Source organism: Crocodylus porosus, unplaced genomic scaffold (genome assembly GCF_001723895.1).
Source record: "Crocodylus porosus isolate Cpor-Errol unplaced genomic scaffold, CroPor_comp1, whole genome shotgun sequence".
Classification (NCBI taxonomy): Eukaryota; Metazoa; Chordata; order Crocodylia; family Crocodylidae; genus Crocodylus; species Crocodylus porosus.
This window is the reverse complement of record NW_017728906.1, coordinates 190,684,023-190,696,569: the sequence shown is the minus strand read 5'-3', so window position 1 is coordinate 190,696,569 and position 12,547 is coordinate 190,684,023. Positions and strand designations below refer to the sequence as shown.

The window sequence follows — 12,547 nt, the reverse complement described above, 5'->3', positions numbered from 1 at the left end:
AACTAGCATCACATTTATCAGCCTCCCTGCACTGAAAAATGGTGGTGGGGGCTTTGAACTAAAGCTCACTGAATGAGAATATATTACGAGCTCTCATTCGAAGTGCCCTGCTGCCATTTTTCAGTGTAGGGGATGCTAATACACATGATGCTCAGGCACTTCTAATTAGCATGGTTCTCTAATTAAAGTGCCCTCACCCACACCTCCCAGAGCATGTGTAAAAATGGCTCTAAACTCAAAGCTCAAGTGTAATCAGACTGCTGACATTCTTCTCAAAGTAACTGCACTAAGATGTTTAAAAATAAACTTTTGAAGCTGTTTGGAAGCAGTCAAGCCCAGTGACACAGAAATAGAAAGGGACACTCAGAGAAACTAATTCAGATTCTTTGCTCTGTATGTCAACAGTTTTAAGAGCAGCGGAAACACAGAGCATTTAAGGTGGTGGGGAAAGAACTACCGGCTTCAACAGTGATGCTGGGAAGATTAAGCACTTCAGTTGTTGCCATCAGAAGGGGGCCCAGAAAAGCAGGAGGCAGCTGTTCTGCATTGTTTACAACAAGCCATTCAGGGGACATAACCATATGGAAAACTGAGTCCTGGGACAGGAAGTATGACTCCTTTTTGAAATTTGAAATACTTCTCTCTGCTACTTAGCCTCTTTTGCATTTCTGAGGAAGGGCATTTCATGCTGGAATAACCTCTCCCAACTATACAGTTGGTCTAATAAAAGATGTCACAAAATATCCTAGCCTCTCCCTTTTTAATGCACATAAAGGCTTGGCGTCTCTGCAGGAGACACCCTCTCCTAGCAGCGATGCAATAGCCTGCCAGAGTGGCACTTCTTTTAAAGTTTCTGCGCCCAAATCAATGTCCCTCTGCCTAGACTGAGTAGAGTGGAGGAATCACTTCCCTAGATTTGTAAGAGACCATCCAGTATATTGCTGTCTCTCTTTTTTGCAACAACAGTACACTGTTGGCTCATATTCACCTTATGGCCTACTGTAACTCCCAGGTCCTTCTCTGCAGTACTGCAGCCTAGCCAACTATTCCCCAGGCTTTATTTATGCATGCAACCATTTTGTCTCAAGTGTGGAACTTTGCATTTGTCCTTGTTGAATTTCATTTGACTGATTGCAGACTATTTTTTCAATCTATTCAAGTTATTCTGGATCCTAGCCCTATCCCCCTGAGCATCTGAAACTCCACCCAGTTTGGCAAATCTGCACCAGATCCCATGAGCTAAATTATTAATGAATACATTAAACAACACTAGACCCATGGCAGACCCTGGGGAAAACACATTTGATACCGCCTCCCAACTAGATATTGAGCCATTGAGGACTACTTGTTGAGCATGATGATTCAACAAGTTCTGTATCCACCTTACAGTACTTTCATCAAGTCTTTATTTCCTCAGCTTTCTAATGAGAATGTAATGGGAGAAAATGTCAAAAGCCTTGCTAAAGTCAAGGTGTATCACATCCACTACTCTTGCCTCATTCACAGAGCCTGTCACTTTATTATAGAAGGAAATCAGATGCATCAGGCATGAGTTGCTTTTGGTGAATCCATGCTGGCTCTTCCTCATCACCTTGTTCTCCTCTAGGTGTTTCACAATAGTTTCCTTTTCAGGCCCTGAGGTCAGCCAGACTGGTCTGTAGTTCCCTGGTTCCTCCATTTTCCGTTCTTAAAGATGGGCACTATATTTGCCCTTTTCCAAACATCTGGGGCCTCATCCACCCGCTACAAATTCTCAACAAGGATAGGTAACAGCTCTGAAATTACCTCAGCCAATTCCTTCAGTATCCTAGGGTGCATCCCATCCAGCCTTACTGACTCGAAATCATCTAGCTTCTCCAAGTAATTGCTAGCTAGGTAACTCTGAGTCCCTTCCAACCCTACAATTCTGTACTAGGAAACAGACCAAAAACAAATGTGTATTTTTTGTAGGCAACCAAAGAGCCTTTGGTCACCATCTACCTACGCTGGACTTAAACCAGTTACAGAGATGTGGAAAAGGCAGTTTCTCCTTTCTCAGCCTTTCCAGTTAGTGTGAGTAATCTGAATCTTTGTTGGCTGTTTGGAAAAGGCAGTTTCTCCTTTCTCAGTCCTGACCCATACTCTCCGCTCCCTTCAAAGGAGCAAACTACTTTTTCCAATAATACCAGTGCCAATACATTTTTGTCTTCTAAAACTCTCCCATCTTGCACAATAATTGCCAGAAAAGACTGAAAATAATTAAAAACTCATAGGAGTTATGCTATTTTTGCTCTCTAAGATTGCACCCCCTCCAAACATCTGGGGTATTTTAAATATTTTGCAGACAAGTAAGACCTAGAGCTAGCTCCTCACTCATCTAGTTTCAGTGACCAGCCCTCCTATCCCCCTGGATTTTCTGTTATGCATTTTGAGGCCCCCAAAGAGCTTTACAGAAAGTTAAATGACAATGCTTTTTTACAGCATGGATTAGGATAACGGTTCAAAGAAATAGTCTGTGACATTATCCAGTGAAAGTTAAAACCAATCATAAATGTATGGAGAAGAGGTATATATATTTCCATTAAAGCTTTAAAAGGTTTACCACCAGATCCTCACCTCAGCAGCTATGAAACAATCATCCCCAGAAGTCAAGGGAGTGACACCCATTTATATTTACAGAGGATGGATGCAGAGGATATATGTTTGCCCTACACAGAAGTCGGTGGGAGATACGGATACAGAAAGGTTGCAGAAGAAGAAGCTAGCCCTTAATTAGTACCTATAGTAACATCACAGGAAAGCACAGGTCCCAAAGGGCTGGGTAATGAAAAATCCCTGCAGGAATGGGAAGTATCCCACTTTACCTTCCCATGCAGGTGGAATGGGTCCCTATAGAGAAAATGCCTGTTCAAAAGCTGTCTGACAGCACATAACTCCCTTTGTTTTACAGCATCATGTCTTCCAGTACTCTCTTCCTATCATGCTTTTCTTTCCTTCTAGCTTCCTGTCATAATTACCAATGCATATTCCAAGCCAGCTGAAACAACAAAGAAAGATACTATAAAGTTTTAATCATCTGAAATGACTAAATGAATTGCCAGAAATGAGGCTTATTAACCAAAGCACACAGAAAAGTGCCTGCAGCAAGGGCGGCAGCATGAGGACCTGGATTCGAACCCAACCAAACATCTGAGGGAGTTCAGACTTGGAGCTTTGTAATAAACCCATATCTATTCTTGGGACCTGGGACTGTTCTCTTGAAGTCTAAGGTTTCTGAATAGACACACCAGGCCAGATTCTATTCCACTTAGTAGCCACCTAAATGAATTTAGGCACCTAAATCCTATTCTATTCCAGCCTGTTCAAGTCCCTAAAAATCTACTATACTGTATGGCTGTGCAGTAGCAGTAGCATCATGGTTAGTACCTGCCAATACTACGTTGCCATAGCTCATCACTATGGCGATGTAGCATCTTGTGTGGATGTACCCAGTATCTACTTTCATAGAATATCATCATCTGATCCTCAAGACCGAGTCACAGAAAAGCAGCAAGGAGGAGAAGGACTCACCTGTTGCATTAATTGGTTTTCATGGACTTGAGCAGGCTGAAATAGGATCACATAAGAAGTCCAAGTTTACTTATAAGCCTGATAGGTGGAACAGAATCTAACCCAATGTGAGTCTGAGGAGTGAAGTGATACCAGTGTACAGTTTGTTTCTCACTTCCATTGTACAGATGCTAAGGTCAAAGCTTTCCAATGTGGCCAATGACATGGAGCTCCTTTCTCTGGGACACTCTGAAGGCTCTCATTTGCAGAGGGTAATGCTCTACACTTCATGAAAATTAGGCTAATGCAAGGTATCTCCAGTTGGGCACCTAAAATTAACGTTCTCAAAATATCAAGAGAAGTCCTTTGATTTCAAGAGAACATTCAAGCTTCTCACAAGTCAGGAAATAGCCAGGTAAATGGGGAACTTTGACTGGGGTATGCCAATATTCCCGCTGGGAGCAACGCCAGAGGTTCCTGGGAAGAGGGTTTTGCCCCTCTGCTCAGGATCAGACTGATCACCATATTTGAGGTCAGGAAGGAATTTTACCCTATGGTCAGATTGGTATGGACTGTGGGGTCCTTGCCTTCCTCTGCAGTGGGGACATGGCTGTGTACCCAGGATCTCTTGAGCAGACATTGACAACATTTCACAGAAACAGGACATTGGCTGCTGTGGTTCCCCTGCTTTGCCTGTGGCAAGTTAGGGTATTAGGTTTATGTTGTGTCAGGGTTATGAGTAGTCTTAAGTCGAGTTTAGACTATAGTTGTCTGGGATAGTTTGGATAGGGATGATCTTGTCTCGGGCAGGGGGCTGGACTGGATGACCTCTAGAGGTCCCTTCCAGCCCTACTTCTCCATGTTTCTATGATTCTCTATAAAATGCTCCCATTAAATCCCAAACTCTGTCCCCTTATCCATAAGCACAAGAGACTCTCCAAATACATGATCAAGTACTGTACAAATAATGGCACAACCTACAGCTTTTGTTGACAACCATATATTTTTTGACAACTTCTAAGTGCTACTCTCTGTATGACCAACAATCAGAGCTCTCATTTATTTGAGGCTCATAAATGCGTGGTGAAACTTGGCTCTGTTCGATAGAAGCAGTTGTTCTCACTGAGGCATGGCTTCTGCAAGGCCTCGCTCTATGTAGCAACCAGATGCATACAGTTTTGCACTGGACTGAAAGCTCCATGGTGCTCGTGTAAAGATCTCAGCTGTGCAAGTTAAACAGCCTGATTGCAGTATGGGTTTGAACCCACATGCACTAAAGTCCATGGGAAAACTCCAGTTGATTTTGATAGGGATTCAATGCACACTTGAGAAGATTGAGCTGAAAAAGACAAGCCTTTTGATTTCACACTAAAAGAGACTGGGGCCCAGCCACAGTCACCATAGATTTTTTTAAAGACAGGCAGTTTTTCATGAGGCAGAGCTTCCGTGGTCTGCTGATTAATACAATGGGCATTTTCCTGTATGCGAGGGAAGCAGAGGCCTGTGCACCAGCCCTGTCCCAGTGGTGCACAAGGATTTAGCCCAGCGTGGGCGTTCTGAATCGTTTACTTTCTCATCATCATTGGGCAAGGGGAAGTGAAGCAGGGCTAGGAGGTGCACCATGAGAACTTAAGAATTGCCATTTATTGGGTCGGACCGTGCCGCAGTGGCAGAGAGTGGATGCTGAGTCTGCTTCTGATCTGACACCATCAGATCAATGCTCCAGACCTCTCCCCCCATTTTGCTGCTGGCCCGTTCTTCTGCTTTGCTATTGAACAAGGGGAAGGGACAGTGAAAAAATGTTCCCTGGAGCTGAAATGAAAGCTGCTGTCCCTTGAATGAACTCAGACAGAGCTGGGAAAGGGGTGATGTCATCAAGCTGTGGTCCCTTAAAGGGAACTCCCACACAGCAGGGCATTGTGAGCCAGCTCCTGCTTCAGGCCCTGGCAAATGGTTTCACATAATAAGAGCAGTCACCTCTTCCCAGTTCAAGATATGTGGCAAACTTCCCACTCAGCCTCAGCTAGCTGGCCAGGCTTGGGAAGGTTTTCTATCTCCTGAATCACTCCTACTCTTGGGCTAGGATGTTCATGGAAGGAAGCAAGTTTTTGGTTACAAAATACTGTGGGGATGAGAATGTCAAAAGATAGTTTCTTTTCACACAGAAACATGAGGCCAAATAGAGACTTAAGGGAGTCTGAGGTCTAGCGACGTCCACGTTCTTCCCAACCCTCAGTGTGTGGCTTCCATGCAGAACAGACATTGCATTTGTCTCTGGACAAGTTGTGTCCATGTTGATACTGGAACAAAAATATCCTGAGATTGGCATGATCTGGGTTTAGTGAGTGACTGAATGCATTGCCACCTTTCTGCCATTGATTCAATGATGCAATCCCAAGACTGCACTTTGTCTCAGGATAGAATGGCTTATCCTGGGACAAATGTGACGTGTTTGTAGCCTTAAACTAACTTAGCTTCACTTAAGATGTGACTTTGCTTAGATTCACACCACTTGGCCACTAAGCTTAAATTAGTGCCACTTTGGCCTGGCCTAAATGGAAGACTAAAGTCGTGCCTAAATCTTAGTTTGTTAAATCAGTACAAACTGTCAGCTAAAGAAGTATGTGGAGTTCCAACTGAATTAGGCCTATTCTTTACTGGCTTGCGTGAAAGTGAAGTGAGAGTGTTTACTCGGGGTTCTGTACCAGGTCAAGTAGATTATTTTAAAACCATTTTAAGTTAAACTGGTGCAACTTTCTTCTTTAGATAAAGCCTGAGATACCAAAGGGGTCACAAGTGATGGGGAAATCAATAAACATTGGTAAAAGGAGGGTATACATTTCAATAGGGAATCCGCAACTTCCTCTCATGCCTGCCCTAACTCTCCATGGAATGCAAGTTCGACTCCATTAATTAGGCTTGGTGGCCAAATTCAGAGGGGGTGGAAAAGTACATGAGCTCCACAAGACAGCGAGCAAGTCCAAAATAGTGTAACTGAATGCTAAGGAAATTGGGAAAGACTTCAAGTTTTCCTGGGTTCATTTGCACACACTTTGGAATATAAGTCCCAGACTTGGCATCGTCTACTTTCTTTAACTTACTGTAAAAAGGCAACTACATAACCCCCCGAAATAATGGTTAGTGTTTCATGACTCATCATATGGCTGCTCAAGTAATTAATAGACTACAATAAAATCCACACAAGCTCTATGCTTTATTTCACAGGAGCTGGGAAAAAGGTTAAGTATCAATTGTTTTAGCATATGGTAACTTTGGTTTATTGGGAAATCTTTCCAGGGTCAGGTTTTCAAAGATGCCCATGCACAACTGTATAGTTTCAAGTGAGGAGCATCAGCCAAGACCTGTGCTCTGGGCATGCTCATGCAGAGCTCTGCCAAATCCTATCATCCCCTACTCAGTGAAACTACACCAAAAGTATTTGTACTCTGAAGAGCCAGATGTAGGAGCTGTCCCCAGGTGTGCAGCTGTCATCTCTCCCAACTCAGAGCATTAATCTGCTCCAGCCTGAATCTATGCACAGTGCCTCAGAGTTCCCTCTTTTCTCCTTCTGACATAGTACCCAATTCCTACCACTCCTCCCTTTACAAATTAAATATGCTCAGTCTTTCTGTCCTCCTCAGCAAAACTCTTGTCCAGACCTGAATCTGATCTTTCACGGTCTTTCCATGGTGAAAACCCGCACAGCACCAGAACCCCTATCTCTTGCTTTATTGAAGAAGGGGATCAGCCATCTTCAAGCCATTCCTCCTTTATTAGATTCACACTCCCTTTTCCCCATAAACTTTGAACCTATTGCCCTTGCTCATAAGGCCCTGAAAAATATGCTTTCTGCCTACTGATCTGCTCTTCTTGCCTCCCTCTTCCTTACACCCAGCCTCTAAGGGTCAACCACCCCTGTTGTGTCTTCTCTCTACCTTTGGTGCTTAGACTTCTTGCACATGTCTACCTTACCTAGTCTAGCATGTCTTCATATTCTTCTGCTAAACATCCTTCCTCAAAACACATTTATTCTAGCAGGACTAGCTACTTCTGTGCTTCCAACTCCCAAAGTTAGAAGACTTCATAGATGCAAAAGGACTATTAGACGACACAATGGATATGGAACTATGCTGGGGGGCTCCTCTCATAGGAACAGGCACTGCGTGAAAAATACCACTAGCATGATCGTTTCATTTGGTCTTTTTCAGATGCAAAATAGGATTATTTTGTGTAATAACTGATTAAGACTGACTCCAAATTTCCTTTACATGTCAGTCAGGGATAAGAAAAATGGAAGAAAACATGAGAAGACAAGAAGAGGTAAGGACTGGCTAGTGTAATGACATATAACTGACATAAAAGACCCTGCTGTTAAATGGATGGATGGATGGAAACACACTCTTTCCTGCAGTGATTTAAAGCAAAGGGAAGGGTTTATTCATATACATTATGCTGAGAACAACTGTCTAACACTCTAATATCAACTATGTCACTCCATGGCTTTGGGAAAGTCATGTTAGTCTCTTTTGGGGAAAAAGAGAACTTAACTTTCCATTATTACTGAGAGTGAAGCTAAAGCCAGGGGTTGGCTATCACCATATCAGTTCCCCATGTATATGTGGAGAGGATAATAATACAGAGTCATTGCAAGGATTACTGAATGCTTATAAAACATATGAAGATTAAACAACCTATGCAACTGTTACATTTTTTACTGCTTGAGCCTGCTTATAAAAATTAAACTCCCAAAATTGCCTTAATAATTTAATGCACTGGGAGAAAACATAGGATATTTTCTCTCACAACAAGAACTGCAGCAGAAATATGCAGAAAAGCTAAATTCCTGAAAGGATGGAGGCACACTTTTCACTACACACTATTGTGCTTTTGTTTATTATTTAATTGCTTTTGTGGGGCCCCGTAGACACTTATGTTCTAACAGTCTTGTGAACTGAATTGTATTTCCCTGTGTGCTGGACTGGGTTGAAGTCTCACTTTCCCAACTGCATTTTTACTTACCCTGAATGTCATCATTGAATGTACAATATCTGCTGCGGTATTTGTTGAGGAGACGGAAAGCATTGGCATTGGCAAAATCTTCAAACTGGATCAAACAGTTCATTCCATACCTGTAGATAAAAGGACAATTACAAATGGATAGCAATTTCTTCACAATATAGGATGACATATGTACTTGCTATTCTTGCACGTACAGAAACACAAATATATACAAAATACCAGCAGAGGCAAACAATCAAGGAAATGGTATATTAAGAATGTCTAAATCTATCACACTAATGGAATCATTAGGTTAATCAGAGACCTTGTTGCCATTTTAGGGGAAAGTATCCTTACTTTGTACTTTTACAGCTCCTCCCATCTGAGTATCACAAAGTGTTTTAGAAACATCATCAAACAGGCTCAGAACAACATGCCAGAGAGCTGGGAGGTAAACGTTGTTCATATGATCAAGAGGATGAACGCAAGACACAGGAAAACAGTGTACTTGCCCAAGGTCACACAGTGAGTCAGTGGCAGAGACAGGATCTGGACCCAGACTTCCTGAGTATGTTTTAAGCACTAGGTCATCCTTCCAGTTTGAGCTGATTCCTGTTTGTCAGGAATTATGGCTAAAGCAGAGGAAGCAGATAATCTTTCTTCTATTATCAGGTCTGCCAGTGATTTGCCATGTTATTTAGGGCAAATCATTTCATACCTGGGTTCCTCAGTTTCCTCCTGGGAATAACAATGCTTACCTAACAAGGGCATTCTGAATCTCTTTTCAGCATTTGTTTGTAAATATGTGCAGCTTCCTGAGATAAAAAGCACTATGGAAAGGCTTAGCGTTCCTTGTGCCAAATATGCAAAACATTATTATATATTCTAGTTCATACCTGAGCTTTCCAGCATCTAATCATGCACTGTCAGTCCTTAAATTGGACATCAAAGACTTTATTACAAAATGTAGGAAACATTCTTTTAAAATTACATATCTTTATATCTAATACGTGAGGCAGTCTTCACAACGAGAGTCTTCACAACGAGAATCAATATACTCAGTAATGCTGATCCTTCACATAATGAGATTAAATACTGCACTCCTCTCAGGAGCTGTAATAGGCTTTGTATGTATGTATGTTTGCTTATAACTCGAGAATGGCTAGTCCTATGTACTCTAAACCTTCCAAAATCAATACCACCCAAAGAAAATTATAGGCGGGTTATTTTTCACTTGACCCTTTTTGGGGCTTCCATTGACTGAGATTACTTCACTTCTCAGATAACAAACGGGTACCTCTCCATTTTGGATGCAGTGAATGCAGTTCAACTGTCATCATTATATTGCCACTTGCTTTTTTTAAAACTCAGTTGGCATTATTATATTGATGCTTGCCTTTTTTTTGCTCCACATTAAATATTACATGTTAAATATGTTGTACTATGTTCTTTAAAAACAAACAATATTTTTTACCTAAATATGTTGTTCTAAGTTCTTTGAGAATAAACAAACACTGCAATTACAAAAATAACAACCCAGGCAAAGAATGGCTACTTCAGCTATTATACATATATATGCATGCGTGTGTATAATTATATATAAAGAGAGTACATATACACACACATATATAAATACACATACAAATACACACATATGTATGCTTTGGCATAACTTTAAATAATAATATGACATAGTATCAGAGGAGTCTTTGCAGGCAAGCCTTAAGACAGAAAGGAAACATGCTTTTGCTCTGGGTTCACTATATTCCTTTAGAAAGACAATGGTCTTCCTCTGAGAAACCATCAAGGGCCCACTTGAATCCCAGGCAGCTGAACAGCAAATGAAGAGCTATTTGCATGATTACATGCATCCGTCTCTGTTTCTGTCTGCCAAAATGTGATTTTTCCAACTTCTTCTAGACCTTTTTTTAAACAAACATTTGTTTGCTTCCACACTGCTATGGAGGCCAGAACACAAATGAAGTAAAGCAGTTATACAAAAAACATAAAGTAAATAAATTAGAAAAAAACAACAACTTCCTATTTCCCTAGTCTTTCAGTTACAGGTGCCATAGGTATTAATTGTGAATGAACATTTTCCAGACCGCAGTATGATTTTCAGGTATCTTTTGAAACTTTCAGCATTTATCTAACTTCAGGCAATGTGGATAGTAAACTAAAGGGAATGTGAATAGAGTTCTCTTTCCACCCATCTGAACAGACAGTGGGAAGAGCTTGAGGAATGAGCGATGTGATTAGTATCCTCCATGCTTTAGTTCTGTACAAGGAAAGACTGTATTGTATTTAAAATTAATTATTCTCATTGAGACCTTAAGCGATGCGAAGAGTGGTGCCATTCACATCTCCCTCTTTGCCCCTGAAATCTGATGTGAACAAGTAGGACACCAAGGCTGTGCACTGGAAACTGACACCAGGCAAATCATGCTTGGTTGAACAAACAAGATTACCATCATCAAAAGCTCCATTCACAGCCCTTTGAGTGTTAGGGCTCAAGCTCTCCCAGTCTGCCCCAATTTTTTTTGTTATTATTTTCAATTTCAAATGTGTCTGTCAGCAAGGAGACAATGATGAGTACATTTATTGTGCCTCTTTATTACTTCATCCTGAGACACTTAAACAGGAAGGTCAGACAGATTATAGAAATCCTATGGCATCAAAAATGTGAGAGGGCTTGTTCTAACACTTTCTCCAATTTTCCTCTGCTTGGTTGCTAGAAGAGGTACAGTAAATTTTTTAACTGTCTTAGGAGATGAAGTCCCATTTGTAAAATGAATTAGACAAATTAGGAGCCTAAATGTTATTTAAAAGCAATGACTCTGACTCTTAGGGCATGTCCACACATGCAAGCACATGCGCTTGCAGCAGCTCAAATAGAAGCGGTGCAAATTTGAGCCGGGGCTTTTTGCCTCAGTGCACTTGCTTGGACATGCCCTTTGTTGTGGAGCAAATTGTGCCACTTGGGGCAAAATAACCTTGCCTGGCTGCTCCCGGATCTTCAGCCAGGGGGAGCTAGAGTCCGGGGCCAGCACCTGTGCTGTCCCCAGCAGTACAAAAAGCTGCCCTGTCCTGGCCCCAGCAGTATAAAAGCTGACCTGGCAAGTAGCTCAGGGCTACTAGCTCTCAGGAGCTTCTGGGGCTCAGCCAATTGGTACCTGTGGACACTACCCCTTGTGCCAGTTGGACTGCTGAAGCAGCCGTGACAGTTCTCTCCATCATCTACCCACTGCAGCAGTCTGGCAGTGGGGGCTGCTGCCTGGCTGTCACCTGATGTGCACCTGCCAGACTTGGATGGGGACTGCAGAGCCAGCTGCCAGTGGACTGCGGTTGCAGGGTTGGCCTTTGTGCAGCACTACTGCCACGTGTGCCCCTGCCTGGCCATCTGGGCAGCTATCGCCTGGAAGATGTTCTGGGTGTGGTGGCCTGCTTTGAACTGTCAAAGCATGCCCTCCAGGCCCCATATGTCCACAGTCCGATGGGTCCAAGGTGCCAGCTCTGAGTAGGCAATGTCCTGCCACTGGCTTCCCTAGCAGGAATTCTGGCATTCCCTATTGGAAAACTGAAAAGTCCCTGATAAAAACAAAAAATCACTCTCTAAAATACCCCCAAATCCATGCTCCTCTACAAGTAAAACAAAAGACCACTATAAAGACAGGCAGCAAGAAAGAGACAGTAATCAGTTGGACAATGTTTTATTGATATATCTACAGTATTAAAGCAAGTCTCTTATCATAATAATAAAATGAACTATAAATACAAGTTTCATGAATTCATGAATATGTTTTGCTGCCCTCCCACAGGGTGATGGCCCCCACCCAAGGGGTTTGACCCTCTGACAAGGGCTACGGCCCCCCAACAGAGGGTTCAACCCCCAAACAAGGCGTTTGGCCCCCAAACAGGGGATTCAACCCCCACACAAGGGGTATAAGCCCCCAACGGAGGCCAAATGGCCCCCACAGGGGCTACCCCCCCTGCAAGGCCCACATGCCCCACCCCAGCCCCC

General features: G+C 42.5%; 1 protein-coding gene across 1 annotated transcript in view; it reads right to left on the bottom strand.

Moving 5' to 3' along the window:
- Positions 1-12,547, bottom strand: part of ME3 (malic enzyme 3) — a 179,991-nt gene that overhangs the window by 21,049 nt on the left and 146,395 nt on the right. The window contains exon 7 of the mRNA XM_019530378.1: positions 8,548-8,657. Coding sequence (XP_019385923.1) covers positions 8,548-8,657 — 110 coding nt within the window. The remainder of the gene's footprint in view (positions 1-8,547; positions 8,658-12,547) is intronic.